Source organism: Xyrauchen texanus, chromosome 17 (genome assembly GCF_025860055.1).
Source record: "Xyrauchen texanus isolate HMW12.3.18 chromosome 17, RBS_HiC_50CHRs, whole genome shotgun sequence".
NCBI lineage: Eukaryota > Metazoa > Chordata > Actinopteri > Cypriniformes > Catostomidae > Xyrauchen > Xyrauchen texanus.
The window spans coordinates 10,187,105-10,203,717 of NC_068292.1; the positions used below are offsets into that span (position 1 = coordinate 10,187,105).

Below are 16,613 nucleotides of genomic sequence, written 5' to 3' on the forward strand. Positions count from 1 at the left end.
AGCCCATTCCAGAGCTCTTCCCGTGAGCAAAGAGCACACCAAGAGGACTTTACTCTCGTCAGAGGGGTAGTGAGCAGGTTGTTGCTTCAAGAAAATAGTACACTGCATCACAAAGCCTTTGCATTTAGAGGGAGTGCCGTCAAACTTTTCGGGGAAGGCTAGACGAGGGCTAGCGGCTGCACCGTATTGAGACAGCGTGGTGGTCATTTGACTGGGTTGAGAAGTTGCGGGCAAGGACTCAGGTGCAGGTTGGTGCAGAGCCTGTATGGACCTCATGGCTTCCTCCATCAGCGAGGTGAGATGGCTGAGCTGATGTTGATGCGTTGCCAGCTGGATTGCTTGAGCGGACAGTTCCTCCGTCACCCGAGAGAAGATCGCTGGATCGGTAAGTGGCGAAGTCTTCTGTAATGATGACTCAGGTTGATTGGGATCCATTTGCGATTTATTAGGAAGCAACGTAAGGTACAGGCAAGGTAATAGGCAGGCAGACAGGTATATGCAGACAGGCAGGATCGTAGTCAACAGGCAGAGAGTCAGGGCAGGCAGTAAACAAACAATAGTAGCGGGACAGGCGTGAGGTCAGTGAATACAGGCGGCAGACAGGCGTAAACGGGTAAACAGACTTGGGTCAGAACACAGAGAATCAGGAATCATAGGAATAACGCTCAGAAATGCTGCCGGGGCAAAACAAGACTTCGCAATGAATGAACATGAAGACACTGGTTAAATAGAGGGGAGATAATGACAGTCAGCTGAAGCAATAATCATGTCAGGTATGTGGGTTTATGGGAAATGGAGTTTAACTAGTCAATACTCGGGTGAGACCGATCTCCGGTGGCCGGTAGGAGGGGCGCCTTCACCGGCGTTCATAACACATACCTTTATTATGAAATCGCGATTGCCAGATGAATCCAATTCACCACACTTGGGTCAATTGTCCATGACAAAGGTTCATTGTATAACATCCACTAGCACTTTTTGTCCATAAAATTGATAAATCTGAGAAATATTGATACATGAGATCTCGCCTGGAAGAATTATCCTTCGTCGTCGTTCTTCGACAAACTATGCAATCTGAGCAGCATTCATGTTGTAAAACTGTATATTATCTTATATATTAGAGTCATATAAACAAAACGAGCCCATCTCCAAAGTCTATTTTTAAAAATGCGGCGTAGTTTCATTCATAATAGCTGAGCAGTGTCGTTGGAGATTGTGTTGAATTTGACAGACTGAGCCTTAATTTTTCTCTGTATGCTTCCAACGATTTACAGAGAACGATTTACATCCACGCTAGTGGGGAAGGTTAACAAGCAGCAGGTCAGGCTGATCTGCTGAAGGACCTGAGTGCGGGTACCTCGCTCAATGATGAAGCTTTCTCTGAGCTTTGTCGAGCCACGGATCTATCTCTCCGTGCAACCAAGCAGACAGCCCGTGCCATTGCTTTAGTTAGCACAGAGAGAGACACCTATGGCTCCAACCTTCGGGCATCAGAGATAAGGACAAAGTTTTCCTCATTGATGCCCGGTTTCGTGTTCTGGCCTGTTTGTAGATGCTATAAATACAGTTATCTCCAGGTTCCAGGAGGCAAAAAGCCACGAGGAAGCATTTGGGCAGTTTTTTCCTCGCCGAATCTCAGGGGGCGAGGCTGTCAGCCACCCAGACTCGCCCCGGTCCTGCTAAAAGGGAGGCTCAGAAACAAAGCATGGTGAGTCGTGCTCCCCCTCGTAAAGACTGGGGACAGCCCCCAAAGCAAGCCCTCAGGGGAGTAATTTCTAAGAGGAAGAAACCCTGACGGTCTTGCGCCCAGCCTTGTGGGGGTAGTGCGTGTATCATCCACTTCGGCCCTCCCGGTACCTCCACGAAACCTCTCCATTCCTGCCGCATCTGGTGTTTCGGGAGTTAGAGGCTTCCAACAAAAAGTTGGGTGTACCGTTGCTTCCTGCCTTAGTCCAGGATGCGGAACACCCTTCATCCCCTCAACAGGAAGTGTCAAAATTAATGCCCATCTCAGCGTGGAAACTTCTACCAGGTATTTCTCTGTGGGTCCTAAGAACAGTAGAAAAAGGATACAGAATTAAATTCGCTCACCGCCCTCCGTGTTTCAATGCCATGGTCTCCACTACCGTAAAACAGGCATGTCTACTGTGGAAAGAACTACAAAATCTCTTTGTCAAAGGGACCATAGAACGTGCTTCCCTACCAAAGAGAGAGTCAGGTTATTACAGCAAATACTTCCTGGTTCCCGAGAAGGGTGGGGGGTTGCGTCCGATCTTAGATCTTCGAGGCTTGAATCGCTCAGTCAGGGTGTTCAAGTTCAAGACGCTAACCGTCAAGACGGTCATGTCTCAAATCCAACATCACGATTGGCTGGTCACAATCGATCTCATTGACGCATATTTCCATATAGAAATTCTACCACAGCACAGGAAGTTCCTGAGGTTCTAGCACAGTCTCAAGAACTGGCAGTTCAGCACAGGGATATTGTCTGGTTTCTCTGGGTCTGAGACTCTCTCCCACTCAGGAAATCACCTATCTGGGGGTTATATGGAATTCGATCACGATGCAGGCCAAGGGCTAGTCCCTCTAAGGCAAATAAGGGTTACGCGCCGTGCGCTTCGTTCCCTTTCTATGTGGTTCAGACCCCGGTTTCTTACCTTGGGTCCCACTCTAGGTGCGTCTTGTCGTCGCATGTTGCTAATGACAGACGCCTCCCTGACGGGCTGGGTAGCGGTCTTAAGTGGTTGTCCAGCTCAAGGGGAATGGGAGGGTCCTCAGCTCGATTGTCACATTAACAGTCTCGAGTTGATGGCTGTATTTCTGGCCCTGAAATACTTCCTCCAGAGGCTGCCATGTCTTGGTGCGGGTTGAAAACACTGCGGTAGTCTCTTGCATAAACCATCTAGGAGGTCTACGTTCACGCCAGCTGAACAGACTGGCACGGCAGATTCTCCTTTGGGCCCAGGGCAAGCTCCTGTTAATCAGAGCAGCTTGTATCCCTGGATGCCTGAATGGGAGCAGATTTACTGTCCAGACAGAAAATACAGATGGGGAAGTGGGAACTCCACCCTGAGGTAGTGGAACAAATCTGGTTGAGATTTTACAAGAGCAGAAGTGGACCTCTTTGCCTCCTAATAGACACAGCAATGTCCTCTCTACTTCTCTCTAAGTCACCCATCCCCCCTTGGGGTCTGGACGCGATGGGACATACATGGCCCAGAATGCACCTGTATGATTTCCCCCCCGGTTTCTCTTCTTCCGGGAGTCTTGGCCAGAGTTCGCCAGCAAGGGTCTTGCCTCTTACTGATATCGCCGCGCTGGCCGAACAGGGTATGGTTCTCGGAGATAATATCTCTCCTGGACGGCTCACCTTGGGAGATTCTGGACAGGAGGGACCTTCTGTCTCCGGCACAGGGAACAATATTTCATCCCCAGCCCGAATTGTGGAACCTTCATGTTTGGCCAGCTGAGGGACACAGAGCTTTCTCCTGAGGTTATCGAGACCATTTTAAGTGCTAAGGCTCCCTCAACTTGGAACAAATCTCGGTGAGATTTTACAGGGCAGAAGTGGACCTCTTCGCCTCAACAAACAAACTCAGCAATGTCTCCCCTACTTCATGGCCCAGAATGTGCCTGTATGTGTTTCCCTCTACTAGAAGTTACGTCAATAAATGGGGTGTCTTTGAATGATGGTGCAGTGCACGTAATGCAGATCCAGTTAACTACCAGATAACTTCAGTTCTGGACTTTCTGCAGGAAAGACTCGCACGCTTCATTCGTGGAGCCATGCGACTGTGGCCTCCTGCTAGGTACAGGACCTCTTCATGGGACTTAGCAATAGCCCTGGAGGGTCTGGTTGAGACCCCCTTCAAACCACTAGAGTCAGCGTTTGGCAGATGATCACCAATGATCTTTTCTGCAGTCTTGACTGTCCGTTGTAGTCTGCTCCTGTCCTTTTTGGTGGCAGATCCAAACCAGACAGTGATGGAGGTGCAGAGAACTGACTGGATGATGGCTGTGTAAAAGTGTATCAGCAGCTCCGTAGGTAGGTTGAGCAGGAAGTACATCCTCTGCTGGGCCTTCTTGATGATGGTGTCAGTGTTGGGCTCCCACTTCAGGTCCTGGAATATAGTGGAACCCAGAAACCTGAAGGATTCCACAGCAGACACAGGGCTGTTGAGTATGGTGATGGGGGGCTGAGTGGGGGGGCTCCTCCTGAAGTCCACGGTTATCTCCACAGTTTTGAGCTTGTTAAGCTCCAGGTTGTTCTGACCACACCAGAGAGCCAGCTGATCAACCTCCCATCTGAAGGCCGACTCATCACCGTCCCGGATGAGGCCGATGACAGTTGTGTTGTCAGCGAACTTCAGGAGTTTGTCAGATGGGTCTCTTGAGGAGCAGTCATTGGTGTAGAGGGAGAAGAGCAGTGGGGAGAGCACACACCCCTGGGGGGCGCCAGTGCTGATAGTCCGGATGCTGGATGTGATGTTTTGCAGTCTCACCTGCTGACTCCTTTCAGTCAGAAAGTTTGTGATCCACTGACAGGTGGAGGCGGCACAGTGAGCTGGGTGAGTTTGGTGCTGAGGATGTCTGGGATGATGGTGTTGAACGCCGAGCTAAAGTCTATGAACAGGATCCTTGCATATGTCCCTGGAGTGTCGAGGTGTTGCAGAATGTAATGCAGTCCCAAGTTGACTGCATCATCTACTGATCTGTTAGCCCTGTAGGCAAACTGCAGGGGGCCCAGCAAGGGGCCTGTAATGTCCTTCAGGTGGGCCAAAATCAGTCTTTCAAAGGATTTCATGACTACAGATGTCAGGGCGACAGGCCTGTAGTCATTTAGTCCAGAGATGGAGGGTTTTTTGGGGACCGGGATGATTGTGGAGCGTTTGAAGCAGGCTGGAACTTCACACAGCTCCAGTGATCTGTTAAAGATCTGTGTGATGATGGGGGCCAGTTGGTCTGCACAGATTTTCAAGCAGAATGGTGACACACCGTCAGGGCCAGGAGCCTTCCTGATATTCTGCCTTTGGAAGAGGTGGCTCACACCTTCTTCACAGATCTTGAGTGTAGATGAGGGGTCAGAGATGGGGGTTGACAGGGTGTCAATGGGCCAGCGTCTCCTCCAACTAATAACTCCGGGAAAGTTCCGGGTTCGATAAAGAGCGGTGGAATAGTATGAGCAGTTGAAAGTCCAGAGAGGGACGGCAGAAAACAGCGTTAATAAACAAAAACACGAAAAACACTACAGAGTGTAATCCAGAGGCGGCCGTCTGCGGCGCCATTTTTTTTATATATATTTATATATATACACACTCACCTAAAGGATTATTAGGAACACCATACTAATACTGTGTTTGACCCCCTTTCGCCTTCAGAACTGCCTTAATTCTACGTGGCATTGATTCAACAAGGTGCTGAAAGCATTCTTTAGAAATGTTGGCCCATATTGATAGGATAGCATCTTGCAGTTGATGGAGATTTGTGGGATGCACATCCAGGGCACGAAGCTCCTGTTCCACCACATCCCAAAGATGCTCTATTGGGTTGAGATCTGGTGACTGTGGGGGCCATTTTAGTACAGTGAACTCATTGTCATGTTCAAGAAACCAATTTGAAATGATTCGAGCTTTGTGACATGGTGCATTATCCTGCTGGAAGTAGCCATCAGAGGATGGGTACATGGTGGCCATAAAGGGATGGACATGGTCAGAAACAATGCTCAGGTAGGCCGTGGCATTTAAACGATGCCCAATTACCACCACCACCAGCCTGCACAGTGGTAACAAGGCATGATGGATCCATGTTCTCATTCTGTTTACGCCAAATTCTGACTCTACCATCTGAATGTCTCAACAGAAATCAAGACTCATCAGACCAGGCAACATACATATATATATATAATTTTTAAATATTTAAAGATAAATATGTATAATTATTTCATCATTACATATTGAATTATTTTTATATGAGGGGCTTTCTCAGCAAATATGTATGTGCGATTAATCGCGATTAATTAATTGGGACACCATGTAATTAATTCCATTACAATTTTTATTCAATTGACAGCCCTAATATTGTCACAGGAATACGGCGGAAGCAAGAATGCAAGTAACTCCTTTAATATGGGAGGTCAGAATACACAAAACAGTTCAGAAATACGGGGGGGGGGGGCTGGTGAAGAGTGAAGGAGTGAATCCTGTGCAGGTGAATATCCAGATGAGACGAACCATGCAGACACCGAACAGGAACACGAATCAGAATGATAGCGGACAGGCATACAACGGACAAACACTGAGGACATCAAACCAACGATCTGACAAAGAGAGGAGATTGAGATGAGTATAAATGCATATGAATAAATAGGCAGCAGCTGGTGCAGGGAATTAGATCAGCTGGCACGCTGATCAATGGAACGAGCGGTAACGCCCACTAACACACGCTCACACACACAGAACAACAATAACACGGGACATGAAAGAAACAGCGAATTCAGGAATCGTGACCGTACCCCCCCTCCTAAGGACGCCTCCTGGCGTCCCCAGACTCCCTTACCTGTCGATTGTAATCATCAATAAGGGAATGATCCAGGATGTCTCTAGCAGGCACCCAACTTCTCTCCTCCGGACCGTAACCTTCCCAGTCCACCAAGTACTGGATTCCGCGTCCCCTCCGCCTAGAGTCCAGAATACGGTCAACCGAATAAGTGGGTTCCCCTTCTACGAGTCGCGGCGGTGGGGGAACCGGGGCTGGCGGATTAATGCGAGAATGAAATACGGGTTTGATTTTGGATACATGAAACACGGGATGAATTCTCCTGTACACTGGAGGAAGATTGAGGTGGACTGCCACCGGACAAATGATCTTGGTGACAGTGAACGGGCCAATGAATTTGGGAGCAAGTTTATTAGAAATGGAGCGGAGAGGAATGTTCTTGGTAGAAAGCCACACTTTGGAACCGACGACGTATACGGGAGGTCTCGACCGGTGGCGATCGGCCTTGGCCTTGGTGCGCGCTCCCGCTTGGAGTAGAGTCTCACGGACTCTAGTCCAAGTGTGACGACACCTCTGGACGAAAGCGTGAGCGGAGGAGACCGCGACTTCGGACTCCAGACTAGGAAAAATTGGTGGCCCGTGGATGATACTGGTAACGAATTGTGGGCGTACTCCACCATTGACAGTTGTTGGCTCCATGAGGAAGGATTCTTGGAGACCAGACATCGCAACGCTCTCTCCAGATCCTGGTTGGCGCTCTCTGTTTGACCATTGCTCTGGGGATGAAACCCTGAGGACAGACTAACAGTCACACCCAGTAATCTACAAAACTCTTGCCAAAATTTGGACACAAACTGGGGTCCTCTGTCGGAAACCACATCCTTCGGGAGGCCATGTAGCCGAAAGACGTGGTTGAGGACTGTAACCACTGTCTCCTTAGCTGAGGGTAATTTGGGCAAGGGAATGAAGTGGGCCGCCTTCGAGAACCGGTCCACCACGGTCAAAACTACCGTGTTACCCTGAGAGGGTGGGAGGGCGGTGACGAAATCTAGCACGATATGGGACCAGGGTCTCGAAGGGACCGGCAGCGGTTGGAGGAGCCCGTCTGGGGGTCGATTGGAGGTCTTACCAGTGGCACAAACTGAGCAAGCCAAAACAAAACTGTGAACGTCGCGAGCCATACGTGGCCACCAAAATCGTTGTTTGACTAAAGATGTAGTGCGACTAACTCCTGGGTGACAGGCCACATTGGAACAATGCCCCCACTGAATGACGTCGGACCATAATCCCTCCGGCACGAATAAACGGTTCGGTGGACAGCCGACCGGAGGCGTTACCCTTGTAAGGCCGTCTTGACCTTCGATTCGACCTCCCATGTGAGTGTAGAGATAATTAAGGTCTCTGGAAAAATGCACTCGGGAGTAGACGGGCGATCGGAATGGTCAAAAATGCGTGATAAAGAATCAGGTTTGATGTTCTTGGAACCCGGGCGGTACGAGAGAGTAAATGTCCGAAAATGTCCGAAAAAAAGTGCCCACCGAGCCTGCCTAGAGTTCAATCTTTTAGCGGTTCTAATGTATTCCAGATTCTTATGGTCGGTCCAGACGATAAAGGGTACCCCCGACCCTTCTAACCAGTGACGCCATTCCTCCAACGCTAACTTGACTGCCAACAACTCTCTATTACCAATATCATAATTACGTTCGGCGGGTGACAAACGGTGAGACAAAAACGCGCACGGATGCATTCTGTCGTCAGAAGGAGAACGTTGGGATAACACTGCACCTACCCCCACCTCTGACGCATCGACCTCCACCACGAACTGACGTGAAAAATCAGGGGTAACCAGGATGGGGGCTGAAACAAAGCGGCCTTTCAGTTTGGCAAACGCAGCCTCAGCTGCGTCTGACCACCTGAACGTAGTTCTGGGAGAGGTCAAGGCGATCAGAGGCGAGGCTAGTTGGCTGAAATTGCGAATAAACCGCCGGTAAAAATTGGCGAACCCCAGAAACCTCTGTAGGGCCTTACGGGAATCCGGACTTGGCCAATCCACCACAGCCTTAACCTTCTCAGGATCCATACGCATCCCCTCTGACGACACAATGTACCCTAAGAAAGGAACCGACTGTGCATGAAAAGCGCATTTCTCCGCCTTGACAAAAAGCCCATTCTCCAAAAGCCTCTGAAGCACTCGTCGAACGTGCTGCACGTGTTCCTGGAGAGAAGAAGAAAAAATCAAAATGTCATCCAGGTAGACATACATGAACTGGTCGACCATATCTCGCAGCACGTCATTGACGAGTGCCTGGAAGACTGCTGGGGAGTTGGACAAGCTGAAAGGCATGACCAAGTATTCAAAGTGCCCCCTGGGGGTATTAAAAGCAGTCTTCCATTCATCCCCCTTCCTAATGCGGACCAAATGATAAGCATTACGTAAATCCAATTTTGTGAAGATCGACGCTCCCTGCAACCTCTCGAAGGCTGAAGACATCAGTGGCAAAGGATAAGTATTCTTTACCGTGATGCTGTTCAGCCCCCGGTAGTCAATACAAGGTCGCAGGGATCCGTCCTTCTTCCCCACAAAAAAGAACCCCGCCCCCGCTGGAGAAGAGGAAGGACGGATGAACCCCGCTGCTAGAGAATCAGAAATATATTTCTCCATAGCCTCTCTTTCTGGAACAGAAAGTGAATATAACTTGCCCTTAGGCGGAGACGTACCTGGCAGTAACTCTATAGTACAGTCATAGGGACGATGCGGAGGGAGGGAAGCAGCACGAGACTTACTGAACACTTCCTTCAGGTCTAGGTACTCCGTGGGCACGTTTGACAAATCCACTGCTTCCTCCTGAAACGAAGAGACAGAAACAAACGGACAAGCAGACACAAGACAGGACTCATGACATTTACTGCTCCACTCTGATACTGATCTCTGCCGCCAGTCTATCTTGGGATTGTGTTTAATGAGCCAGGAGTGTCCTAAAACAATGGATGCGAGGGGGGAGTCCAGAATATAGAAGGAGATGGTTTCAGTGTGGTTGCCAGATACACTGAGTGTGATGGGTCCAGTGGTGAATGAAATGGTGTGAAGCGCTTGGCTGTTGAGAGCTTGAACTGTGATAGTGCGGGTGAGAGGCAGAAGGGGAACCTGACTCTTGAGTGGGTTTTAGAAGTAAGAATATTTATTTTAGGATTAAATAGGCTTTTGGATACACTTGGTCAAACCCACATGATAAATGCAACCCCTAAATACCTAAATAAATAACTAAAGTTAAACTTTTCTTTGATAATTATTGACCTAGGGAGTCCTAGATGTAGTTCACAATAGCAGAAAAGTTTGAATAATGTACAATAATTTACACACCATTTATACAGCCAATTTGCTGAAAACTATTGACAGCAGGCGGCCATGTTTTTTTTTATTTGTCTGAGTCATATTGTAGAATATGTAAGCATTTGGCCCCTACAAGAAGCTTACAAATTTTCAACTTCATTGATAATACAGTTGCAGAGTTATGAGCATTTTTTTTGTTGTAGCGCCTCCTATAAGCTAATGTTTTTGCAATTTTGTATGCAGACTCAAAATGTGTTGTTGTACATGTGTATCAAGTTTCGTAACATTTGGCCTTTTCGTTTGGCAGATATTGGTCAATATGCCCAAAACGGATGACTCCTGACCAATTCGTTGGCTTAATATCTTCGCAACGCTTTGACGAGTCAAAATTCCTTTGATAACTTTTCGTCAGGAGGGTTTATTGTAGAAACACACCAATTTTTTGAGAATCAGATATACGGCCTAGGAGAAGTTAGAAAAAGTAGCTTTTTTAGAAAATTAGAATAGCGGAAACATTTTATAAAATGCCATTAGTAAAAATTTATTTTGAGATTATTCAACTCAGTTGTGGAGTTATTGGTGAAAACGTAAATGTCCTTGTTATAGCACCAAATTGTGGCTGATTTTCATAAAACTTCATTCTAACACTGTGTACAAATATCTCAAGTTTCGTAATGATCGCCATTCAGATTGGATGTTATTAGCTGCTGAAAATTGATTGGCTGCTGGTGGCCATGTTTTTTTATTTGTCCGACTGATATTGTAGTATATGTTAGCCTTTGGCTCCTACAAGACACAAACCAATTTTCAACTTCATTGATCATACGGTTGCGGAGTTATTAGCATTTAGTTGTAGTGCCCCCTATAGGTGAAACGTTTTGCAACTTTGCGTGCATCCTCAGAATGTCCTGTTGTCTATGTTTATCAAGTTTCGTAACATTTGGCCTTTTTGTTTGGTAGATATTGGTCAATACGTACAACATGGACGATGCCAGACAATTCCTTATATCTTGAATCGGACATACAAAGTAGGTTTTTCAAATTATAAAAATTAACGCGAAATTAAGTCAGAAATTAAATCTGTGATTGAGTGTGCGACAAATGGTTTCGGATTTATGGGCCAAAATGTAAACATGATCACTATAGCGCTATCGGGCCGGAACTTTTGATACGCTGTTGTGTTCTGGGGGAATACCTTCTCTCAAAGTTTCAGCTCTCTACGACTTACGGTTTGCTCTGCACAACCAGTTTTAGGGCAGAATAATAATAATAATAATAATAATACAAATCCTTACAAATACAATAGGTTTCTAGCCCTTCGGGCTTGAACCCTAAATATAGTAATTATGAAAAAATACTAGCCGAAACACATTTAGAAAATGTAACTACAACTGCCACCGTTGATGTTGTCTTATTCTACCAATCGATTATTTTATATTGCATTTTGTAAAAATACAACAGTTACTTTTACTCGTGAAACAATTTTGTAAAGGTGTTGATGTATAATGGAAAAAAAAATAGAGCATAACACAATGTTGCTCTTTTCCTCCTCAGTGCTGTTTGGCATGTCAGAGCTGCCAACTGTTTGAGAGGTTCGACTTGACTTCCTCCATAGCGCTTTAAACTTGAAAAGTCTCTGTAGCGTTTTCCACTGAGGAAAGGACGGAAACAACGACCGATTTCAGGTAAGGTTTCTTTTTAATTATAAATCAAAGAGGTTACACACAATCTTAACACGGCAGCTTCTTGGCCTTCGTGTCGGGTTCTCTCCCTTCAATGTGCTGTGGCTGCTGTTTTTATCCGCTCTCCTCACATTACTGCAATTAAACACAGGTGTTAGGCTTAATTTAGGTCAGGTGTAAGCGCCCTTACCGCTTTTCTCTCCCGGACGGGCGCTTGACCACGCCCCGCTGCCACAGTCTCACTAGAATTTAAATGGGTAATATCAGTTTTGAGGTCGATGTGCCGCAATATAGAGGGAAGCCCGGTTGTTGCGTGAGCTGGTTCCGTTACACTTGCACGAAAGCTTTAATCGCACTGCGTAAAAATAGAACAATCTGTGTAAAATTTAAAATTTTGCATATAACATTTTGTGATCTGTGCCTAAATATCGAGGGAAGCCTGGTTAAATCCAGCATGTGATTTATTACATGGCCTAACACATTTATTAGTATTTTTCAAAAGAACTGACAGGATTACACATATTTAATTAAAATAAAATATATTTAAGTAATAATATTTGAGTCCGTTAAAGGGCACTGATGATCAATGCTCAGAGTATGTATGTTTGTAATGAAAGGAAATATCCTGAATTTAATGACAGCCTCTCACAGCTTGATCAGATTTGTCTTTACTTTAATGATTAGCATGTTGATAGGTGGACCTGACAAACACGCAAACAAAAATGCACACAGCACTGTTTACATAAATCTCTCATTTCATGCCATGAGAGATGGGCAATTTCAGAGCTGCAGAGTGTAAGAGGCATTAATCTCTGGCACTCACACTCTCGGGGTTGAGTGCGTTCAGCCTAAAGCCGATTATTACTCATAAATAAGTACAGCAGCCCCGGGCACTTGCCGAGAAGTCTATTAGCATACGACAGGGGCAATTGATGGGACAGTTATCATATTACAGTGGGTTAACCCCCCACTTCATTTGTTCGTGTTTGTAGGGGATGTTTAGTATACTGTAGATCTGTGTCCATTAGACCACACTCAGGGTCATATAAACTGCTCTGATATTGCATAATGCATTTTCACAGGGAAAGCAGAAGAGAAATTCAACAAGACAAAAATTATTATGGATGCGGATGCAGCGTGTGAGTTTAGCTGGGGTCAAAGTGGAGTGAGCAGTGAGCTCTTGCATTTCTGGTGGGCCGATCTGACACGCTAGTGAGATTTTAATTTCGAGAAGCCCTTCCACTGCTCACCTCACAGTGCACACACCACAATTAGCAGCCAGCTATCGTGAGGGAAGAAGGGTGGAGAATATCCCAGTCTAAGCCCCTCTAAGCCAGCCAAGCCCACCTCACTCTCCCAGCTCTAGTCAGGCATGGCCTGTCCCTGTCGGACCAGTCATTGGACTTAATGCATTTTATCCTATATTAGAGACTGTGGTTATGAGTGTTCACGCTAGTTCATAAAGCAGAAAAATGCAATATGGGATGAACGGCCTTTCACACTTCGCGCTGGTCTCAAATGGATCAGCTCGACAGCCATGTCTGTCGGATAAAGGACTTCTCATATGACTACCATTAGTCCCAGTCCAGAAAACACACACTGAACACATGCCTTCTGTGTGTGTTTCTGAAACTCTGAGTTAACTTCTGAAATTATTGTGAGTTTGCAGAAGTTTTCTATAAGGAAGTTCTCTCCTATTTTGGTCTGAATGTGCAGTACGTCTTGTTGAAACATGGTGTGTTGAACACAGGCAAGTTATAATTTACATTGGGAGGGTGTCACCTAATGCAAATTAAATCTTCACACACATAACCGCCAACTGTCTGTGATTTTATATCACCAATTAAAGCTCTCTTGACAGTTATGTGAGCAGTTTCATTAGAGGAGATAATAATGCAAAGTGAAATGATAAGCAATCATTATGATAAATGCACAGACATTACAGGCTATGTTAATGAGGTGTAAATTATCTCATTAGTTTTTTTTTTTTTTTTTTTGAAAGAGTAGAGATTAGATGAAAGCGGAGTGGACATGATTCTGGCTTGTTCAGAAAACCCTAATTAGGAGCCAATATCCAGCAGCCAATGAGGCGCAACCTTTTGGTAAACAATTCCGTCTTCATAGCTCTCATGGAGTCTGTCTGTCTGTCAGTCTGTTTTTCTACATTAAAATTCAATATTCACTTTGAGAAACTGTTAAATGCACATCTTTTGAGGCAACACAGAAAATAATTTGTGATTTCACAAATGAGTATGGCAACCTTTGTATGTGACCTGTAAAGCTGGCACTAATGTGTTAGTGGCAAAAAAAAATCAGCACACATGTTTGGCCATGTTAAGAGGAAAAAACTCTACATCTTTATTCACATACTATCAATACTAAATGTGACAAGCACAAAATGTCAGCCAAATGAGAGTTTTTCATTAATGACTGAGAACTGTAAATTGAGTAGTAGTGTAAAAAATATTTTATGGCATCTGATTTTTTTATCTAGTTATTTTATGTTTATTTTATTATATTTTATTCTATGGAAAATATTTAAATGTAACACATTCTGCGCTATCAGTAATCACTAGCTAGTGACTGTGGGTGCCTTTTTTTAATTATTATGGATAGCACTAGTATTTCTGTTTTATTTAAAGATGAATTTGCATATATGGCTGGTCACCATAGCATTTGTGTCATCTTTTTCAAAATACATTTGAGCCAATTTGTTTTTTGAGCACAGAGCCACTTCACTCTACACTTGCTATATTTCCACCATTTTATAAATCATTTAGTTAGCATGGAGTTGACCTCAGGCTGACAGTGTTTACTACATTAGTTATTGTCAACTAGTCTTCATGTGTCCACCCTAACCCGAGACCTGACCCAGGACTCGTACGGATCGGGATCGGGTCCCATTCTATTGCTTTGGGTCCCGGGTCTGTTTAACATTATGTGTAATACCCGAGTCGATCCAAAAAGACCCGGCTATGATCAGACAGCGCTGATGATGATGGTGCTGTGTGTGTGTTGTAACTTGCAACATTGTAAAATTAGGATGAGAAAGTGCAGGCCAGGAAATAATGCGAAAAACAGAGTGGAGCCACAACGAGCTAAGAGCCAGAGGCAGTGAACGAGCAAACGTTATTATAGTTCAAATGGGCAAACAGTCAAAGTTATATTATGCATGATACAAAAAAACTGCAAAGCTGATTTTAAACAAGTTGCATGTGTCATCTGTCACCATGACAACAAGTGGACTTTTGAAGCTGAAATAATGAGTAGATTAGCTATGCTGTTTCAATCAGCAAGAGAGGAATCACAGAAAACCTGGACGTATTTTACCAACTTTATTGGCAAGAAGGATGGATTATATGCGTCACAGCATATAAAGTGAAATCGGTTTTGATCGGGTCTGTGTCTCCTGGCCAGGTCCGTGTCCCAGCTTTCAAATAATAGACAGGTCCGGTTCGAGTAGTACATTTCCAGGTCTCTTTGGGTTCGCGCACAAATTTTTGGAACCATGAAGACTGTGCAAACTTTTATTTATATATATATATATATAACACACACACACATACAGCAGCTTATCTGTCATCTGCCGAAAATGAATGGTGGAGTGGGTCCAGTGCCACAACCCAGCGTCGCTGGAGGAGGCTGTCCAACTGGCTGAGGACTATATGTCGGCATATCAGAGGGTGAAAGAGCCCTCCCACTCTCTCTCCCCTCTCACTCTGTCCCTTTTTTACAGCCAATGCCGGTTCCCCAGAGGCGCAGAGGGGCTTTGGCCCCTCCCATCCTTTGAGGATTTACCGTGGGGGATTTTCCTCTTGACCAGTCGAGAGACGATACCCTTAGGCATGCCTATGACCAAATGTAAGTTATTGATGGTCTGAAGCTCAAGCCAAATGCTGCACTTTCATATCTGTATTTTTCAATTATCAAGGATCGGTTGTATCAAATGAAGCAGGACATTCAGACAATAGAGGAGGCAACCCAATTGTTAATACCGCAGAGCTGTCGAGAATTCTAGAAGGTTAATTCTAATCCAATGGCAGGTCACTTAGGGCAAGAAAAGACACTAAACCGACTAATGGCCTATTTCTATTGGCCGGGCATTTGTGTTATTTGCTCAGAAGTGGTGTTTGGCATGCAGTGAATGTCAGCTGATGATTGCCTAGTCACAGAGGTTGCCATGTTGCAAAAAGTATTTGCAGACGTGTTCTCGCCTCTGCCTGGTCGACAAACCTCATAAAATACTACCTCCAAACTATGCCCAGGGTAGTTGTACATAGCCATGCTTACCGGCTTCCCGAGCACAAGAAAATTTAGTTTGGGAAGAATTAGATTCAATGCTTGATATGGGAGTAATAGAAGAATCCCACAGTGACTGGTCCAGCCTGGACGTTCTAGTCACAAAGAGCAACGGGTCAGTACGGTTCTGTGTGAATTATAGGAAAGTCAATGCGGTGTCTAAATTTGATGCATACCCAATGCCTTGTATTGGTGAGTTGCTTGATCGGTTAGGCACCGCTCGCTTTTACTTGACACTGGATTTGACAAAGGGTAATTTGCAGATCTCCTTAATGTCCCCTTAATGTCTCATGAAAAAACGGTTTCAGCACCTTATGGTCCTCAGACCATACTCGGTTTATGTGCAGCATCTGAGGGATGTTTTGAGGTCGCTGCGATGAGCGGGACTCATGGCAAACCCCAAGAAGTGTGCAATTGGGTGGGTGGAAGTACAGTATCTGGGGTTCCAATTGGGTCATGGGCAGGTGCATCCCCAAATTTATAAGACCGCAGCAATTGCAACCTGCCCAAGACCCAAGACCAAAAAGTTGGTGAGACAGTTGGGGCTGGCTGGCTATTATAGAAGGTTTGTGCCTAAATACTCGGACATCACCAGCCTGCTGACTGATCTCACTAAAAAGGGAGCTCCAGACCTGATTTGGAGCAGTGTCAACAGACATTTACGCAGGTGAAGGCTGCACTTTGTGGCAGACCACTTTTACTTTCAACTGATTTCTCTCTCCCTTTCATTTTACAGATGGACACTTAAGACGGGGGCTGGCGGTGGTGCTTTCGCAGGTGGTGGAGGGGGAGGAAAGGCCGGTGCT

At 45.6% G+C, this 16,613-nt stretch overlaps 1 protein-coding gene across 1 annotated transcript; it reads right to left on the reverse strand.

The window, feature by feature from the left end:
• Positions 1-533: 533 nt before the first annotated feature.
• LOC127657614 (uncharacterized) lies at positions 534-15,355 on the reverse strand. Its single transcript, XM_052146491.1, has 6 exons — positions 15,307-15,355; positions 7,981-9,606; positions 6,636-7,271; positions 4,734-4,962; positions 3,875-4,389; positions 534-622 (listed from the first exon to the last, which is right to left on the reverse strand). Exons 1-6 carry the CDS (start codon positions 15,353-15,355, stop codon positions 534-536), a joined length of 3,144 nt encoding a protein of 1,047 aa, XP_052002451.1.
• Between the last annotated feature and the right edge of the window lie 1,258 nt (positions 15,356-16,613).

Excerpts from the sequence above, each read along its gene's own strand:
- LOC127657614 (XM_052146491.1), bottom strand. The coding sequence starts at position 15,355 with ATGCCTAAGGGTATCGTCTCTCGACTGGTCAAGAGGAAAATCCCCCAC. Across the intron at positions 9,607-15,306 it reads CAAGAGGAAAATCCCCCACG|TTCAAGCTCTCAACAGCCAA; the intron begins GTAAATCCTCAA and ends GCACTATCACAG. Across the intron at positions 623-3,874 it reads GCCAAACGCTGACTCTAGTG|TCTGTTTACCCGTTTACGCC; the intron begins GTTTGAAGGGGG and ends TTCTGACCCAAG.